Source organism: Brassica rapa, chromosome A10 (genome assembly GCF_000309985.2).
Source record: "Brassica rapa cultivar Chiifu-401-42 chromosome A10, CAAS_Brap_v3.01, whole genome shotgun sequence".
NCBI lineage: Eukaryota > Viridiplantae > Streptophyta > Magnoliopsida > Brassicales > Brassicaceae > Brassica > Brassica rapa.
This window is the reverse complement of record NC_024804.2, coordinates 18,781,463-18,800,306: the sequence shown is the minus strand read 5'-3', so window position 1 is coordinate 18,800,306 and position 18,844 is coordinate 18,781,463. Positions and strand designations below refer to the sequence as shown.

At 35.9% G+C, this 18,844-nt stretch overlaps 6 protein-coding genes and 1 non-coding gene across 7 annotated transcripts; 5 read left to right on the top strand and 2 right to left on the bottom strand.

The window, feature by feature from the left end:
* Window positions 1-25: 25 nt before the first annotated feature.
* Window positions 26-905, top strand: LOC103847016 (late embryogenesis abundant protein 46). Its single transcript, XM_009124042.3, has 2 exons — window positions 26-245; window positions 333-905. Exons 1-2 carry the CDS (start codon window positions 159-161, stop codon window positions 723-725), a joined length of 480 nt encoding a protein of 159 aa, XP_009122290.1. The 5' UTR covers window positions 26-158; the 3' UTR covers window positions 726-905.
* Window positions 906-1,142: 237 nt separating this feature from the next.
* Window positions 1,143-4,202, top strand: LOC103847015 (probable protein phosphatase 2C 68). The gene is made up of 5 exons (XM_009124041.2): window positions 1,143-1,984; window positions 2,206-2,543; window positions 3,376-3,405; window positions 3,576-3,812; window positions 3,900-4,202. The coding sequence occupies exons 1-5, from the start codon at window positions 1,681-1,683 to the stop codon at window positions 4,143-4,145; spliced, it is 1,155 nt and encodes a 384-aa protein (XP_009122289.1). The 5' UTR covers window positions 1,143-1,680; the 3' UTR covers window positions 4,146-4,202.
* LOC103847014 (probable L-type lectin-domain containing receptor kinase S.5) lies at window positions 3,505-13,033 on the bottom strand. The gene is made up of 2 exons (XM_033281959.1): window positions 11,949-13,033; window positions 3,505-11,862 (listed from the first exon to the last, which is right to left on the bottom strand). The coding sequence occupies exon 2, from the start codon at window positions 6,291-6,293 to the stop codon at window positions 4,335-4,337; it is 1,959 nt and encodes a 652-aa protein (XP_033137850.1). The 5' UTR covers window positions 6,294-11,862; window positions 11,949-13,033; the 3' UTR covers window positions 3,505-4,334.
* LOC103847013 lies at window positions 11,392-12,179 on the bottom strand. Its single transcript, XM_009124037.3, has 3 exons — window positions 11,949-12,179; window positions 11,646-11,862; window positions 11,392-11,537 (listed from the first exon to the last, which is right to left on the bottom strand). The coding sequence occupies exons 1-3, from the start codon at window positions 12,177-12,179 to the stop codon at window positions 11,392-11,394; spliced, it is 594 nt and encodes a 197-aa protein (XP_009122285.2).
* On the top strand, window positions 12,514-12,597 carry TRNAY-GUA. The gene is given in 2 exon segments: window positions 12,514-12,550; window positions 12,562-12,597. It is a non-coding gene; the product is annotated as a tRNA-Tyr (tRNA).
* Window positions 13,034-13,271: 238 nt separating the features above from the next.
* Window positions 13,272-15,054, top strand: LOC103847012 (peroxidase A2). The gene is made up of 4 exons (XM_009124036.2): window positions 13,272-13,589; window positions 13,669-13,860; window positions 14,069-14,234; window positions 14,333-15,054. The coding sequence occupies exons 1-4, from the start codon at window positions 13,356-13,358 to the stop codon at window positions 14,815-14,817; spliced, it is 1,077 nt and encodes a 358-aa protein (XP_009122284.1). The 5' UTR covers window positions 13,272-13,355; the 3' UTR covers window positions 14,818-15,054.
* A 2,032-nt stretch (window positions 15,055-17,086) lies between these two features.
* On the top strand, window positions 17,087-18,605 carry LOC103847010 (peroxidase A2). Its single transcript, XM_009124035.3, has 4 exons — window positions 17,087-17,407; window positions 17,493-17,684; window positions 17,765-17,930; window positions 18,017-18,605. The coding sequence occupies exons 1-4, from the start codon at window positions 17,168-17,170 to the stop codon at window positions 18,433-18,435; spliced, it is 1,017 nt and encodes a 338-aa protein (XP_009122283.1). The 5' UTR covers window positions 17,087-17,167; the 3' UTR covers window positions 18,436-18,605.
* Window positions 18,606-18,844: the final 239 nt, after the last annotated feature.

Below are 18,844 nucleotides of genomic sequence, written 5' to 3'. Positions count from 1 at the left end.
ATTAAATAATAATCACAGTTACCGACTATAGTAACACGTGGGTTTGGCATTGTCTATATTAATGGGACATGCTCACCGAGCAAAGCATTGAACAAAAAAACACGAAGAATCATAAGCTATATTTTTGTAACATCTTTGAATATTACTAAGCAGGAAAAATGCAGTCGATGAAGGAAACAGCTTCAAACATCGCAGCTTCTGCCAAGTCTGGCATGGACAAGACCAAAGCCACCTTGGAGGAGAAGGTAGGTTTACTATAATTGCGTTTATATCATTTAAGCAAAATGATTCTCTTTTGATAAATAATGGTTATATTGGATTTGGTTTCGTAGGCTGAGAAGATGACAACAAGAGACCCTCTTCAGAAAGAGATGGCTACACAGAAGAAAGAAGGGAGGATCAATGAGGCTGAGATGCAGAAGAGAGAAGCGCGCGAGCACAACGCTGTCATGAAAGAAGCCAGTGGAGCTGGAACTGGAACCGGTTTGGGAATGGGAACCGCCACTCACTCGACCACTGGACACGTTGGACACGGAACTGGGACCCATCAGATGTCGGCTTTGCCTGGTCACGGCACGGGACAACCAGCGGGCCACGTTGTGGATGGTACAGCCGTGACAGAACCGATAGGAACGAACACTGGAACTGGTAGGACCACCGCTCATAACACCCGCGTTGGTGGTGGCACCACTGGGTATGGAACCGGTGGAGGATATACTGGATAAGACGTTTTGTCATTTGTTTTATGTTCTTGTCAACTTGTGCTTTGTGTGTTCATGTTTTTTTTCGATCCTACCTTTGTTTTTCTCGTAACTGTAGGACTTTGCTTTCGTGTGGTGTTTTTGGTCTGATGACAGACTTGACAGTTGTGGTTTTCTGAATAAAAGTGTTGTGTAATCTTCATATGTCAAAACTTGCCAATCATTAATGACGAAGTAGATGTTTTGTTCTTTCTTCCCATATGCTTTGAACATCATCTCTTCATTTTGAGTAATACATATCAATGACAAAAACGCTAATTTTTTTTAAAAAATAAACATTTTAAGTGCAACATAGTGAAATTTACAAATTAAGAAGTAACATCAATTAAATGCAAGGTTTTTCAGAATGTTGCATGATTTTATTAAGTTTTGTGAGATAGTCGATCCTTTAGATATTTGTGGTCAAAGGCTCCGGACATAAATTTAAAGAAACACAAAAGTAAACATATAGTCGAAAACTGATAAAAGTAACTAAGATGTCACTTATTTTTAAGTTATCTAAATGGATATTCCTAATACTATACTGATTCAGACTACTAATCTAATCCTATAATCTGACAATAATTACTTCCAATCATTATTCAAGCAGCATGAATCCGACATTGGTGTTTAGATAAAATTAATAAACTACAAATATCAATTAAACAGAATTTGGACTTTTAATTTTTAAGCAAATCAAGCAAAGACAACACAGATATAACGTGAGATCAACTTGCTAATTCACGTCAACGATTTTGATTAGATTACGTGAAAATATGAATAGAAAAGTAAAAAAGGAGAAAAAAATAACAATATAACTGAAGTTAAAAGACTCAACTACAATTGCTCGTGTTCTCTTCACCTTAATCAGCTTCGATCCACCACATAATCTTTCTTTTTTTTATCTTCCGGTGAGTCTCCGTTGGGAGGCAAGTGAAGGATGTCCTCCTCGTTGGTGAAAATGGTGCTTTTTTGTTTAAGACCGGTGCGGCGGTACGCTCTTATGATCAAGGACGATGAAGATGACAGTGATGATCACGACGACTCGCTCCTTTGGTCTAGGGAACTAGAGAGGCATTCTCTAGGTGATTTCTCCATGGCCGTGGTGCAAGCTAATGAGGTCATTGAGGATCACAGCGAAGTTGAGACTGGGAAAGGAGCAGTCTTCGTCGGAGTTTACGATGGACACGGTGGTCCCGAAGCTTCTAGATACATCTCTGACCATCTCTTTGCCCATTTAATAAGTTAGTCTTTTTCTCACCTTTCATTATTAATGTTTTGCTCTGATGAACAGTGAACTGAATCTTGACTTTTCTTTTGGCATATTATCGTTGACTTTTGTTTCTCTGTTGTTTGTTTCTACACTTATATATAGCTTTAGTCTGTTTGCCACTTGTTTGACTCTTTTGTCTGAAAGTTAAATTGGTTCATTGGCTGTTTCTTAATTAAAACGTTTCCTTTATAGGAAATTCGAGAGAACGTGGTGTCATTACAGAGGAAACTCTTAGGGGTGCGTTTTCTGCAACCGAGCGAGGGTTCCTCACGCTTGTGCGAAGGACACGTGGATTGAAACCGTTGATTGCAGCCGCTGGATCTTGCTGTCTTGTCGGAGTTATCAGGAAAGGGACCTTGCTTATCGCTAACCTTGGTGATTCCCGTGCTGTGCTTGGCTCCATGAACAGGTCAAACAAGATTGTAGCTGAGCAATTGACAAGTGACCACAATGCTGCTCAGGAAGAAGTCAGACAAGAGCTTAGGTCTTTGCATCCGGATGATCCGCGCATCGTTGTCCACAAACAGGGTGTGTAGGGCTGGGCAAATAAACCGAACCCGAAAATCCGAACCGAACCCGATCCGATAAAAATGAATCCGAACCGATCCGAACCCGACATAAATACCGAATGGATCCTGTTTTTTGGTATTTTGGGTTATGGGTATTATCCGAACCGAACCCGGACCTAAATGGATATCCGATAGAACCCGAAACATTTAAAATCACAAAAAAACTTCTACCAAATATGATATTAATTCTTAATATGTATCCAAAATACTTTAAGATATTATTGAACTTCTAAAATAATTATCTGTTACATCAAATGAAGGTTGATGGTGGAATGTGGCGGTTGATGCCTGAAGTTTTTAGATTTTGGTTTTGTTTTTATTGAATAATGTTTCTCATTTCATGAGAACTTATTTTTTGTTTTATGATTTCATTTATAAGGTTTTCTTTATATCACTAACTATGTTTATCTTTCGCTTGATTTTGAATTATCACGTTTGATGTTTTTTCTTATTTTTGAATCAATTTTACTTATGTTTTGGCTATTAAAATATGTAAAAATCATGTATTTTAAATTCGAAGAACCGATTTTATTTATGTTTTAGTTACAAAATAGGTAAAAATCAGGTATTTTTAAACCGAAGAACCGATTGGGACCCGAATCCGAAAGTACAATGGGTTATACCGGTTCTTTGAAGATTTACTAACCCCGACCCGAACCCGATAGAACCCGAACCGGTCCCGAACCGAACTTTTATATAACCCGAATGGGGTTGATTTTGATAAACCCGAAAAACCGAAACCCGAATGGATAAAACCGAAACCCGATTGGGACCCCGAATGCCCATGCCTAAGGGTGTGTGGCGCATCAAAGGAATCATTCAGGTTTGCAAGGCTATTCTTTAAACATAAGTTTCCAATTTATAAAAGAAAATTATATATATATATACATAAGTTTCCAAATTATAAAAGAAATTATTTAAATTTTTTTGTAAATGTTTACCTCAAAATCTCAAATCAGGCAATACATGGCTTATATGTTCCATTTGGTGCAGGTATCTAGATCAATAGGGGATGCGTACCTGAAGCGCCCAGAGTTCTCTCTTGGTCCTTCGTTTCCACGATTCCATCTCCCTGAAGGGCTACAAAGACCGGTTCTATCAGCAGAGCCTTGCGTCTACACAAGAGTCTTACAAACAAGCGATAAGTTTGTGATATTCGCATCAGATGGACTCTGGGAGCACGTGAGCAACCAGCAAGCTGTAGAGATAGTGCATAAACATCCTCGTCCCGTACGTCTCTTTAAAGAAAGATTTAGAATGTTAGAATATATTGCTTTATATTTTGTGAATCACAGTACTGATGTAAGAAACACACAGGGAATAGCGAGAATGCTGGTGAGAAGAGCAATGAACATAGCGGCGAAGAAGAAAGGGATGATGTACGATGATTTGAAGAAAGTGGAGAGAGGAGTTAGGAGATTCTTTCATGATGATATAACGGTGGCTGTGATATTCATAGACAATGAGCTTCTTATGGTGGAGAAAGCTACTGTTCCTGAGCTATCTATTAAAGGTTTCTCTCATACCGTTGGACCTTCCAAGTTCAGTCTCTTCTTCTCTTAAAAGAAAGTGTTTTTTTTTTACATTTATTATATATTTTACTCCCGTAGTTACAACATGTAGTTAATAAATATTCCAAAATATACTTTCATAGTATATGTTTTCAAATGGATGAATTGAAAAGCGTGATTCAAAAATACACTATTTAGATGAGTAGGAAAATAAAATGAATTCTTGATGAACAAACTAGTATCACCGGCCAGTTAGCTCAGTGACTGAATTAATCTGACTCCCTGTAAGAGAGTAGTCAACGTCACTAAACGATGGTGGCATGGCTGGCCACACGAAAGCTGGTCTCTCTGTAGGCACATCTGGTGGGCTGGTCTCACCCGTCAAGACCTTCAAGACCGTTTTCATGGACGGTCTTTGGTTCGGGTTCGGGTGGCAACAAGCTAGTCCTAAGAGCAAAACGCTCTTCATCTCATCTACATTAAACGAACTTCCCATTCTCGGATCAGCTGCATCCATAATGTTTCCATTTCTGTATAGCTCCCACAGCCAGTTCACAATGCTGTTGTTGTAATTGCTCTGGTTCTCCTTGTCCAACACGTAACTCGGTTTCTTGCCAGAGACTACTTCAAGCATTAGAACTCCGAAGGCATAGACGTCTGTCTCAACAGTCGCTCTCCCGTTGAGGAAAGTCTCTGGAGCCATGTACCCTGGCGTTCCAGCGATCTCCTTTGTCGAATGGTGCGTCATCTCGCTTTGTTGTATCATCCTTGCAAGCCCGAAATCGCCGAGCTTCGCGTTGAAATCTGAGTCTAGCATCACGTTGCTCGCTTTGATGTCTCTGTGAAGTATCCTCTTGTCGCATCCGTTGTGAAGATACTCCAAAGCTTGTGATAGCCCTCTTATAATGTTCTTCCTTGTCTCCCAAGTTAGGTTTGATCTTGACTTGCCTTGCAAGAAAATGTATTTATCCAAGCTTCCGTTAGGCATGTACTCGTAAACAAGAAGATACTCCTTCCTCTCGTAGCACCATCCCAACAGCTTCACCAGGTTCCTGTGGTTCAGGCTACCGATTGTCGTGATCTCGGATATGAACTCTTGCTTCCCTTGATGAGATTTCTCGGAGACTCGCTTCACAGCTATGTCTCTACCCTCCCACTTCCCCTTAAACACCATCCCAAACCCGCCTTGTCCGAGTTTGTTCTCGTGGCTGAAGTTCCCTGTTGCTCTCTTCAGCTCTCTCAGCTTGAACTTCTGAGGGTTCGTCGCGCAGTTATCTAGCTCAGCTTCTATATCAGGGCTTGTTTCCCCTGCCCTTGACCTAGATCTCAAGAACAGTAACCCTAAGATAGCTCCTATTACAACAAGACACACAATAGGGACAATAATCCAAACCCATAACTTGCTTTCATCTCCATCTATCTGTAGACCTTCAAAACTCCATGACCGGACACAGTTCAGCTCCGTGTAATTGCTTGTTGATGCCGTGAATCCAACGTAAACCGTCTCTGGAAGAGAAGCTGAGAGATCTATAGCCCTAGAGAACACTAAGTTTCGTTGATTATATACCTCCGAGTTGTTTCTTGAGACATAAACCGATAGATTGTTACCATCATACCGCACATGCGCGGTAAAGTCCACACCAGAATCGATCTTGATTCCTCGTCCGGTCAAGGATTCTTGAACAACAGAGTTGATGTTATTCACGTTTAGAGCCACATGGTTTCCATCAAGATCATCCGGGTGGCTCTTCCTTGTGTCGAACTCAACCGCAACGATCTTTGACCCGAGAGTTCTGTTTGTTGTCTCGTTGACCAGACCTAGCCACATACCCGAGCTGTTCTGAGGAGCGGTCGTCTCCGGTGTGAGAACAAACGCTAAGCCTTCGCCTCCAGGGTCGGTTTGGTTGGAGATGTTGATGACGAAAGTGGTGTTGAACGTAGCTTTCTTGTCTTTGTTCCATAGCTTGAAAGGCTTATTGTAGAGAGCGCGGCCTGCATGGTTCGTGAGGGAGCCGCCACGGGTATCAGGAGTCACTTGGATCGCTCCAAGGACGATGTATGAGTTGACTCTAATCAAGTATGAGTCATTGCTTGCTTCAAACGTAGGGAAATCGAACTCCAAGCATTTCACTTGTGTCTTGATCCTACAAGCTATATTCAGAACTAAGAACAGGAGCTTGCACGCTAGAGAGTTTTTCATTTTGTGAGTGTTTTTGAGTTCTCAGCTCCAGAGTTAGCAAAATTAAAACATATAAGTAGTTTTTAATGGAATATATATATATTATTATTCTCAAAGGAGCTTTATCGTCAAACACCATACCTTCCTCGAAATCAGAGTCATACTAATGAATTAAAATAAATTTGGTTTTAGCTTTTCATTAACAGGATAAACGTGGTTATACTTTTTCCTTTCGATTTAATTGCAATTTTTTTTGTTTCAAGTTCTTTTAAAGTTTTAATGTAAAATTTATTAATAAAATTTTTCACTTTATTTTTCTATTTGTTGAAATATTAGATATATAGGTAACTGCATTTTTATTTTGAAAATATATAAAATCATATGTTTTATTAATTTGTATACGTAAACTTAGAAAGCCAATTAAAATAAAACGGACGGAGTATATTCAACCATAACAAAAAAGAAAAGTCATTGTGCTAAATGTTGATTCTCTGGTCGCATTGGTAATATGGACAGCGACAAAAAAAAAAGTTGACCTGTCCATATATTTAACGGCTTATTATTGGATTAGTATTACCATATTCAAATTAGTAAATTACTTCTACATGTTCCTCAGTTACGTGTTATTTGGAATAGTATTAAGTTGAAGTTTAGTATTATATATATCTATATAAACTATAAGGTTTTGAAAATTTCTCAAGGACTTTTCAAATCAAAGAAAAAATACAAAACGTCAAATCTTAGATATCCTTTAACATTTGTGACTATTATTGAAATATTGGGATATTTAAAATTGAAAATTTGTGTGTAATTAGCTAAGTATTTTATGGTTAAAAATTGGCCAAATAAGAGAATTTATTGGATTACATATCAAAATCCAGATTGATTTATTTGGTCGTAAAATGAATTTCCAAAAACTTAGGAGAAGATTTAAGTTGTGTAAACATGGTTTATTCCAAAATATCACTTAAGGGGGATTCCTTGAATAAAATTTTATTCAGAAAGCATATGATTTAGAATTATGATTTTATTCTTTCAATCAGTTATATTCTCTCAGTTATTCTTATTTCCTTTCTGATTCATTTTATTTTATTTTTGGCTAAAGAACATTACTATATAATATACAAAAACCTACATCTTTAAGGAGGTACTTTTCTTTGCACAAGCTCACATGTGACGCTTCAGTTAAAGCTACAACATGTTCTTATTATAATGCATACTAGGTGATAATCCGCACCCTGCGCGGAGCGAAATTTTTTTTAAAGTATTATAACTTTTAATATATAGACATAATAAAAGTTAAAGTCATAGTAAGAAAATTATATGTAAGAAAGTACGGATTATAGCTAAGAATTTTAGTATGTCAATATAAATTTATATGCGATGGACTTTAAAATTAAATTGTATATTTGTTTGCATGCGGGTAAATTATAAATATATTATTAAATGAAACATAAGCAATAGTCTAATAAAATATAAAAGGAACAATGTATAAGAAAACAAAAAAAAATAAAAAATAGAGACAAAATAACTATTGTCAATAATGCCTTCAGAAGTCTTCGTTTGCAATCCTATTATGAGCAATAGCAAAGAGATCATCTTGAGAAATTAAAAACATTATTTAACAAAATATGTGAATGCATGTATTACCTCAATCGTAAAACATCAATTTCTGGAACACCAGTGGAATCGAAGATAATTTTGGAAAACCCATCAATGTTAGTAACCTTCTTAAGTCGGCCTTATTATAAAATATGAAAAATATTAGCAAAATATACATATAATATCAGCATTTCATTATATATTGTATATACAATAAATACAATAGATTACCTTGTCCCCAATTAATTTGCCAACACTGTAAAACACATAATACTATGTCTGTATTTCCTCGCCAAAGTCTATTTCTGAAACCGATATTAATGATGGGAAATTAATACCGTATATACAACTTGCCTGTTTTATAAATTGCGTGATGTGTGGACGTGAAATAGGTAAGAAAAATCACTCTTGGTCACGCAAAATATATTTCAGAAATATTCTCCGATCGTTTAAGAAAAGTATTTCAATTCTTTGAATTTTGTTTCCTTAAATACATTAACAATTCAACTGTGTTTCCTTAACATTTTGAAGCATTAAGTGTTTATCATAATTGGTTATTTTCGATGAACTGGATCAAAAATATCATAAAACGATTTGATATGAACATTCGTACAGGTTATGATATAAACATTATGATAAACAATTTGATATTAGTACTATGATAAACATGATTTATTTGTTGCAAGATTAGATATGAACATTCGTACAGGTTATGATATGAACTTTCGTGTATGTTAAAATAATCAATTCAAACCGTAAATAACTTAGTTGTAGCACGTTTAAAGAATCAAATATTGTACTCAAGCGTAAATGACTTACCACATGATCATCGCCTCACAATCAAACCGTATTTTGTTGCCTTATTTAAATGAAACACTTCCAAATTTTCGAACATACCATAAAGTCTCTCTTAGGAAGGAGTTAATATGCTGCCTTAGTTAAATCTCCGTTTTTTTTTTTGGAATCCAAATTTAATCAAGCATTAATGACTTACCACAAACATAATCCGAAAGTTATTTTTGAAATCCGAAAACCATATAGTATAATGTAATGACCAGTGGCATTTGTTTGTAATTATTCTAGTTGAGAAAGGGTTTTTAAAAAAAGTTGGTGAGAGTGCATGTGGTGATGACACCTAAGAAATGGCACTCATGTAATAAACACATGAGGTCAAGGTTTATTTTTATCAATGATCCTCCTTTAATAACAAAGGGATTATCTTGCTACTGGCTTCGCTCTCAGCATCAAAGTTGATTATAATGGAGAAAGGAGATCAGTATAATAATCACCGAATTTTTCTTCTAGTTCTTTTAGAAAATAGGGTTGCATTCTTTCAAAAAAAAAAAAATATATATATATATATAGGGTTGCCATATCTTTATTCTGATTTGAAATACAGAGTACTATAACATGAGAAGTTTAGATACATCTTTTTTTTCTGGAAAAGAATATTGTAAAGAGGGTGGAATGACAATCTTTTATTTTTTCATCATTATAACAAAATCTCATGATCTCCTCCACCTGCGCGGCAAAAATGCACGTAAACATGTTCAAATTGTTATTGTTTTAGACAAATTTTTTGTTGTTGCCAAATTACCGTTTTAGGCAATTACTTATGAATACTCGAAAAATAATTAACCGTTAACTATGTCGCTTCATCGTCGACGCATGTTGATTGTTGGATAATGGATTAGTGAGCACTGCTACGAAAACTTATAAAACACTGATGATTTTGAAGAAACTTTGTAAGTATAAAATGATATTGGGCAAAACAAACCAGGACTTGTGGCATGGTGGTGATTAACTTGAGGACAAACAGTTCAATACGGTGAAACTATCGGAAATCGAGTCCTGGCCACTAGAAAATTAACATTTCGATATCGTTAGGAATAGGATACCAACACGTGGCAACACATGACTAATGACTAAGTATAAATCAAAAAGAAATTGGGTAAAACCATAGTGAATAAATAATCAAAGAATAATTTGGACAGTCAAAAGCATAACGAATTATTGGATTTAAAGTCACATGTGAGTTGGTAATGACATTCTCAAGTGTAAACCAAAGAGAATGAGCTCAAAAGATTTCGAATAATTGGATCTGATCGGCTAAAACAGTGGAGATGTGATCACTAAAGATGGAAAAGGAATAATAATGGCGGAGTTTGAGATACTTTTCACAAACTTAAATAAATTTGTAAAATAATATTACAAAATTATTAAATCAAGAAAATAGCATTGATGACGACTAAAACAAAAATTTAAGTTGAAAATTGTAAATCGTTTCTATAACAACACAATGTCACTAACTCGTTCCTTTTCCAGCTGCAGTTTCATGATTTCCATCAGTCACCAACAATAAGTCTATAATGAAGATGAAGTGAATGGTGAATGAACATCCAAAACCATCAGAAAAAAACAGTAGGAGTCTTTAGATGCATGAGCCTAATGTGGATTCATACGTCGCAATACTCACACTGTAATAATGTGCGAGCACGTTGGAAAGCAATCTTGACTCTGGCGTGTGATGAAATGATTCGTTTGAAAAAGTTATATTATTTGTCGGATAATAAAATTAAAGTACAAAAGAACACAATACATGACATTCTGAACTCGTAAGCTAACAACACAGCAGTTACAATCTTACGTAACCAGAACATTTCATAGAGATCTCCAATTCCATACCTAATATTAACCAACACCAGCATTTGTCACTATCCTTCACGTTAGTGATCTTGCTAAGTCCGAAGTATCAAACCAAAGTTAAGTTTCAGAATGTTACACTATGAATGAAGATCAGTACAGCCTGTAAGCCTGCCATACATAATTAAGAGACCATTACTTTTAGACCATCTCAAGAAAATAAGTGAGCTATCACAACTTATTTGTTCTCAACTCGCCTTCTCTTGTTTGCCTTCTGGTTGTTCTTCTTTCTTCTCTTTTTAGAAGAGGTCGAATCTTTACCAGGATTGTGCGCTGCTGCTGGAACAGGCACTCTCTTGGAACACCAATTTGCTTAATTACAGGTTTTGGTTCTGAAATTAATGGTGGAGTTCTAGGCAATCTCTTGTTTGCCTTCATTTTCTTCTTCCCTCTTTCTAGAAGAGCTCGAATCACTACCCGGACCGTCTGCTGCTGCTGGAACACGCAAAAGCTCTATTGGAAGACCGATTTGATTAGAAGGGAGTTTTGTTGCCTCTGGCAACTTGATTTAATGTTTTAGTTCTGAGACTAATGGTGAACTTATTGGCAGAGGTACATAAGAACACCTTGATATAGTGACTGCTCCAGGAAAGGTGACCAGTCACACATTGTGTATCACCCAACAAGACTCCATGACAACCTTGCTTCTCGGTCTGAGGCAGTGAAGTTTAGGTGACTTGGTTCTCTATCTGAGGCAGTGAAGTTTTGGTGACTTGGTTCTCTATCTGAGGCAGTGAACTTACTAAATCTTGCTTCTTCTTCCTGACCAAGATTCCAGAACCCCCTTGCTCCCCTATACTATTAGCATGTAAGTTTATCGATAAGGCCTGCTGAGTAAGGGGCGCATTACATCACCATCAGAAGTGGTAGCCTTGAACTCGTTGCTGGTGACAGAACAATCACAAGCACTAAACTTGGAGTTGATAAACTCAGAAATATGTGTTGCATATGTAGGATCATCTAATAGCATTTTTAACAGTATTCATTAGTCAATAAAACTGAAACATACAAAAATAAATAAATGTCCCATTGGTCTCTTGATGTTTAAGAGAATATAAAGGTGGTTACCTAAAAGGGAGAGGATAGCAGCAAGTGCAGCTAGTGGCTCAGCTTCTTTCTTATTCTTACCACATTCACCTTTATAACATGTGCCGTTTAGTACCAAAGAGGAAACAAACACATGACCCATTTCAACTTGAACTGTCTCATATACACATTCCATCTCTATCTTGTCAATAAACTCATTTAATATCATCTTGCAACGTGTTTTGTCCTGACATACGAGCTGCATAAGACCAAAACCGAATCATACTTCCTCAGCATAAATAGATGCAAAGAAGGCACATTAAAAAAAAGTAAAAGGTAAAGAACCTTGCGGAGATTTGTAGTAGGAGATGTATCCTCATTGAGTAGATATTGTAATGCAAGCTTAGCAGCATCTTGCTCTGCTGATCTACGGTTCGTGAATGTACTCGAGGAGGAGGTAAAGGTCTTTCCGCCGACAGAAACGGTACATGCGAATGTAGTGTTATAAACTGGAAGTGGTGTGTTTAGTCTCTGACAGTAAGAGTTTAAGTCATTCTTATGACTCAGATTCTCCATAACTTCTACAAGAAGATGAAGAAGTAACATTGGAGTAAAGCAACAAGATTTAAACAGGTAGGAACAGGGGGAACTGAGATATGTCCACATAGGAAGACCTTAAGGCTAATGAGAGGACGAAAGCTAATGAATATTTACATGTAGGAGGAGTCTCGGACGAAGTCTCAGAACGTGGGTTGAACCTTAGGCTTTAGCGGCATGGAGGATGTGACTTGTGACGGAGATGCATCGGTCGGTGGTGAGAGAGGTCGTGTTAGTGTACTGCTTCGGACACATATTTGACGAAAGGGTGACATAGTTATCTTGTGTACGATGACATAAAAGATAACCAAAACCGACCTTAGCTCAGTTGGTAGAGCGGAAGACTGTAGTTGTTGCTGTAATCTTTAGGTCGCTGGTTCGATTCCGGCAGGTCGGATTTCTTTTTAGAAAATACTTTACTTATGATATGATGATTTTTCCTTTTATTTATAATAATACTTTAAATATCTATTTCTGGTGTTTGTGCTTTGTTTATGTTTTCTATTTCTCTTTCTTACTTGTTCTTTTTGAACTTTGGATATTACTTTTTAATTGAGTTTAGATGTTTAAAAAAAATCTATTTAAATACATATACTCATAGGCATGTTTGTTTAACGTGAATACTGAACGTGGTGTAATCTAAGAATAACTTTAGACATGCTCAAGGTATTTAACATAATATCTAACTACTAAAAAAAGAGGAGAGAGTTCACAAGTAGCAAAAAAGAACATTTAGATTATAGAGATCTAAACTGCTATTATTAGTATATATAGTTTATATATTGTGGTCCATAGTTTCCATCAAAATCAGCTGTAAAGCCCTAACAACTCTTCCACAGATTAGTTACTTTTCGTGGAATGGAGTATGTGGTTAAGAAAAGAATCTAGAAGACTCAGACTTTTTCAAAAAAAAAAAAATCGATTAAAAACACAAGAACGTACTACAGTATATGAAAATCTAGAACTAGAAGGGTCACATTTTCTCATTTTTTGACTTGGTAAACAAACACGCCATTGAATATTGGGTGAAACACGCAGTTTTTTTTCTTATATAATGACTTATATTAACTCATTAGATAATCCTAAGTTCAGAATCAATAAGTAAAACGAGAAAACTAATCAAAACTCTTTTTCATTATTTGCAAAAACTAATAAATGGCTGTAGCAAACTGGTCTGCTACTTGCCATGGTTTGTTCATCATCAGCTTTCTTGTGATCGTTTCTGCGTTGTTTGGGACATCATCTGCGCAGTTAAACGCAACGTTTTACTCCGGCACTTGCCCAAACGTCTCTGCCATCGTTCGCAGCACTATTGAACAAGCTCTTCAGTCCGACCCGAGAATCGGAGCCAGCCTTATCCGTCTTCATTTCCACGACTGCTTTGTTAACGTACGTGATGCTCTCTTGATTTGCTTTTTCTAAGTCCTGTCTTTGTTACACTAAACATGATTCTTTACTTTTTGAAAAGGGTTGCGACGGCTCGCTCTTGCTAGACGACAGCGCAAACATCCAGAGCGAGAAGAACGCTGTACCCAACGCAAACTCAACAAGAGGATTCAATGTTGTGGATGATATCAAAACTGCCCTCGAGAATGCTTGTCCCGGCATCGTCTCTTGCTCTGACATTCTAGCTCTTGCCTCTGAGGCCTCCGTGTCTTTGGTAATAAAAACAACTGACTTGACATATCACACATACGTGGGCCCACTTTGGGCCTGTCTGGATGGAAAAGAAAAACGTTTTTTAACATCCCAAATATTTACTCCTTTTTTTACGGCACACTAATACTTACATTTTTTTTTTTTGAAACACACCGATATGGTCACATTTATCTATACAAATAAACATGATTGATTAATCTAATCTTCAGGCAGGAGGGCCAACATGGGCTGTGTTACTAGGACGAAGAGATGGTCTCACCGCGAACCTGTCTGGGGCGAACACGGGCCTTCCATCTCCTTTTGAAGGCATCACCAACATCACAGCTAAATTTACAGCTGTCGGGCTGAATACAACCGATGTAGTAGTCTTATCTGGTATATTAATAATGGACATGTTTAGTTACTTGTGTCTTACTTCAAAGCAAATTAAACCCTAACTTATGCTAATTTTCTTGTGGTTTAATGTGTATTAGGAGCGCATACGTTTGGACGTGCAGCTTGCGCAACCTTTAACAATAGACTATTCAACTTCAATGGGACAGGAAGTCCAGACCCGACTCTAAACTCAACACTTCTCAGCAGTCTTCAACAGCTATGTCCTCAAAACGGCAGCGCATCAGTAGTCACCAATCTTGATCTGAGCACACCTGATGCTTTCGATAACAATTACTTCACCAACCTTCAGAGCAACAATGGTCTTCTTCAGTCAGACCAAGAACTGTTATCTGACACCGGTTCTCCCACCATCCCTATTGTTACTTCCTTTGCAAGTAACCAAACTCAGTTTTTCGAGGCGTTTGCTCTGTCCATGATCAAAATGGGGAACATTAGTCCGTTGACTGGGAGTAGTGGAGAGATTAGACAAGACTGTAAGGTGGTTAATGGACAATCCACCACTCAGGCAATTGAGTTAAGGTCTGGCTCTGCTGAGAAAACAGTGAATTTAGAAGAAATGTGAAAAATGCGAAGACTAGTTTCACCGTTTGTTTATCACATATGAATAATTATTCGAATAAGCTGAACCATTTTCGTACAAAAATGGTAGGGGAAAATTATGTGGTAACACCTAGTAGAATTATATCTTGAACCTACGATGTTTTAATAATTACAAATATGTTGTTATGCTAAATACATGGATGTATCACATCTTTTATAATAAATTACAGTTAAAAAAATTATAATAAATTACATACAATACTAGTGGATGGAGTCATGGATATCATGTCAATTATGGAATTGACGTATAAGTCAATTATGGAAAAAATATTGTCATGAGAATTATCATTACAGCAAAGTTGGCGTTGTATTTCAAACGTACCATATAGGAGGACTATTTACAATATTCAAATTTTCTTTTGGCTTTAGCGTTATTATCTATCCAATAATGTGTTTGTTCAAGAAAAAAAATCTATCCAATAATGCATCAGTTTTAAATTTTAACTAGATTTTGATCTGCGCTTTCAAAACGCATATTTTTTTTTCAATTGACAAATATTTAGTAAATGTCATATTTTCATATATTTGTATTTTATTTTATAAAAGACTTAAACTTTTTATCTTTATTTATCGTATTTTATTTTAAATGACTATTTATGTTTAAAAAATTAAACTTTATTTCTTTAATGAATTAAGTTGGTATAACTTTGATAAATTAATTTTATTATGTGGTTAATATTTTAATAAAAAAAATTATATACTTTTAATAAAGATTTATATTTTTCAATAAAAAAAATCAATTTTTGTATGAATGCTTAAATTATATTAAGAAAAGAAAAAAAATAATTAAGAATAGTTGAAAAAAAAATTTGAACTTGGCAATATGTACAGTTTAGAAGAGTTGTTCGTTTCAAAATAAATGCCAATATAAAACTCTAATGTAATATGTTATCACAAAATCTAGTTTAATCATTAAACTACTGGAAATTAAAATAGAATAATTTTTAAGAATCGTATGTTTATAGGGAAATGAATCCATCAATGATGCACAAATTGGTTATAAATGACATTTTCACATTGTGGAACCTTCATTTAGTTTGTTTTGAAGGTTCACTGAATGTTGAAAATGTCCTAGTTTTTCCGTGATGATGGAAGATTGGAAGGGGAATTGCCTCAGTTTTGGCTTTTATTTAGCAAGTTTGATGGGAAATATAGCCAGCTGGGCCTTAAAACTGTGTGTATTTTATTTCTCAGCAATTTTTTTAGAAAAGCTATACAATATAAAATATATATATACATGTATATGTGCATTTTAAAATACTTTTTTCAATATTAATTTTCAATGTAGTTAGTTATCAGAGATACTTATTTATTTGACTTCATCATAGTAAAAACTAATGAAATAGAGAAAAAACTTTCAGAATTAACAGTTATAGTAAATTTCAAGAATAATACGTTATAGTATGTTCTAAGCTCTTTCTAAGAGTCATAATCCATATCACCGTCACTCGAAAATCCAGAGCTAGTCACGCATCTGCGAACATAGGTTAATGTCAAAGGAACATCTCGAAAGTAAGACTTCTGAAGGTTCTTTATCAAAATCAGTGAAGTAAACACTCATTATAAAACACTTGATTATGAATCTATTTGTTTTCTCAAAATTAATACAGCTGTAAAGGTCTAACAACTCTTGAAGGTAGCAGTTATTTTGCAGAAATGTGACTTGTAAACTAATTCGTGTAGACTAAATGTGACTTATAAACTAATTTGTGCAGACTAACTTTTTTAAAAGCATATTTGAAATTCTGCCTATCAATGTGAGAATTGAGATCTTCATTCACATTCATTTTTATATGAATTCTCGATATTAAACATGGGAATCAGAATGCATTAAAGATGTTTAATTTCGATATATAATTTATATCATGTTTTAGTGTATTCCAATGTTAATGATAGAACGAAGAAAAAACAATCTTGATCACCAGAACGAGATTTCGTCTCAAGAACGCAAAATCTGATATATTCTTATAGTATACACTATTTATAAATTCATTTACCAACCGCGTGGAAGGACTACAATAATGCAAGTGATGGAGATGGTATAACCTAAAGACAAATAACTTTTAACTTAAGAAAATGTAGAAGCACCAGCTTATTTCTCATCTTTTGGACTTAGTACACAAACACACACGTTAATCTAGTTATTGGTTTAATTTAAAATCTTTCACTTTCATCACCAGCCAATATGTACGCGTTAATAACCTTCCCTGCCTATAAATATAATGATTTCAAAATGATATGGAATACTCATAAGCTCCGCACCAATCATAGAAAAACAAAATTCAAAACTAGTTACTTCCAAAACCTAAGTAATGGCTGTAACAAATACTCCTACTACTTGTGATGGTTTCTTCATCGTAATCCTCACCACTCTCATCATCTCATCTTCATTGTTTGGAACTTCAAATGCGCAGTTAAATGCAACGTTTTACTCAGGGACGTGCCCTAACGCATCTGCCATCGTACGTACCACTATTCAGCAAGCCCTTCAGTCCGACTCTAGAATCGGAGCTAGCCTCATCCGCCTTCATTTTCACGACTGTTTTGTTAATGTATACTAATCCTTTCTCAATACAACTCTTTAACGTTATGATCTTTTTCTCGCTTAAACCGATACTTTTCTTTATTTTCTAAAAGGGGTGTGACGCATCGATCTTGCTTGACGACAGTGGAAGCATCCAGAGCGAGAAGAATGCTGGACCGAATGCAAACTCGGCAAGAGGATTCAACGTTGTCGATAATATCAAGACTGCCCTTGAGAACGCTTGTCCCGGCGTCGTCTCTTGTTCTGACGTTTTAGCTCTTGCCTCAGAAGCCTCAGTTTCTTTGGTAATAACACATTCTTAATAAGACATAGCAAACAATACATATGCTCACTAGTTAAAACGTACGTGGTTGAACATGGTCAGTCAGGAGGGCCTTCATGGACTGTATTATTGGGCAGAAGAGATAGTCTCACAGCAAACCAAGCCGGGGCAAATTCGTCAATTCCTTCTCCAGTAGAAAGCCTTACTAACATCACATCAAAATTTTCAGCTGTCGGGCTAAATACAAATGATCTAGTAGCCTTATCTGGTAAAAATATCTACATGTTTAGTTAACTTGCGGAAAAAGTAAAACAAAACCCTAACGCCATCCTTTGTGGTTATATCTACGTATAGGTGCACATACCTTCGGACGTGCTCGATGTGGAGTGTTCAGTAACAGACTATTCAACTTCAGCGGCTCGGGAAATCCTGACCCAACTCTAAACACTACGCTTCTAAGCAGTCTTCAACAGATATGTCCTCAAAACGGCACCGGATCAGGGATCACTAATCTTGATCTGAGCACACCTGACGCGTTCGATAACAATTACTTCACCAACCTTCAGAGCAACAACGGGCTTCTTCAGTCAGACCAAGAACTGTTCTCTACCACCGGTTCAGCCACGATTGCGATTGTTACTTCCTTCGCAAGTAACCAGAGTCTGTTTTTTCAGGCCTTTGCTCAGTCCATGATCAACATGGGGAATATTACTCCCTTGACAGGGAACAGTGGAGAGATAAGACTAGACTGTAAGAAGGTTAACGGAAGTTGATTTCCTTCAAGCTCTTTAGCGTTTTGCTTACTATTTGCATGGTTAAACAAACCTTTTTGTTTTTCATTAAAAAAGTTATTCCAAGAAGCTCGATCACTTAAAATATGTGGTTTCTATGAATATTTTAAAGACATTTTAATGATAATTGATTGCCAATTTTTAAATCTGCAGATCACTAATCTGGATATCAATTTTTTTTAGTTTTTAAATTGCATTGTAAAAATTCAGATATTTATTTAACTTTTGACTTTTGTGGTAATATGAACCATTAAAACTATCAGCAATATGTAATCAATCGTTTCTGTACAACTTTGTACATTCCCAGTTATAGTTTTAGATTTTTAGTTCATAATTCCTGAAGTGAAAATAGCAAATAAAAACTCATCTCTTTAACTAAAAAGATCAACTT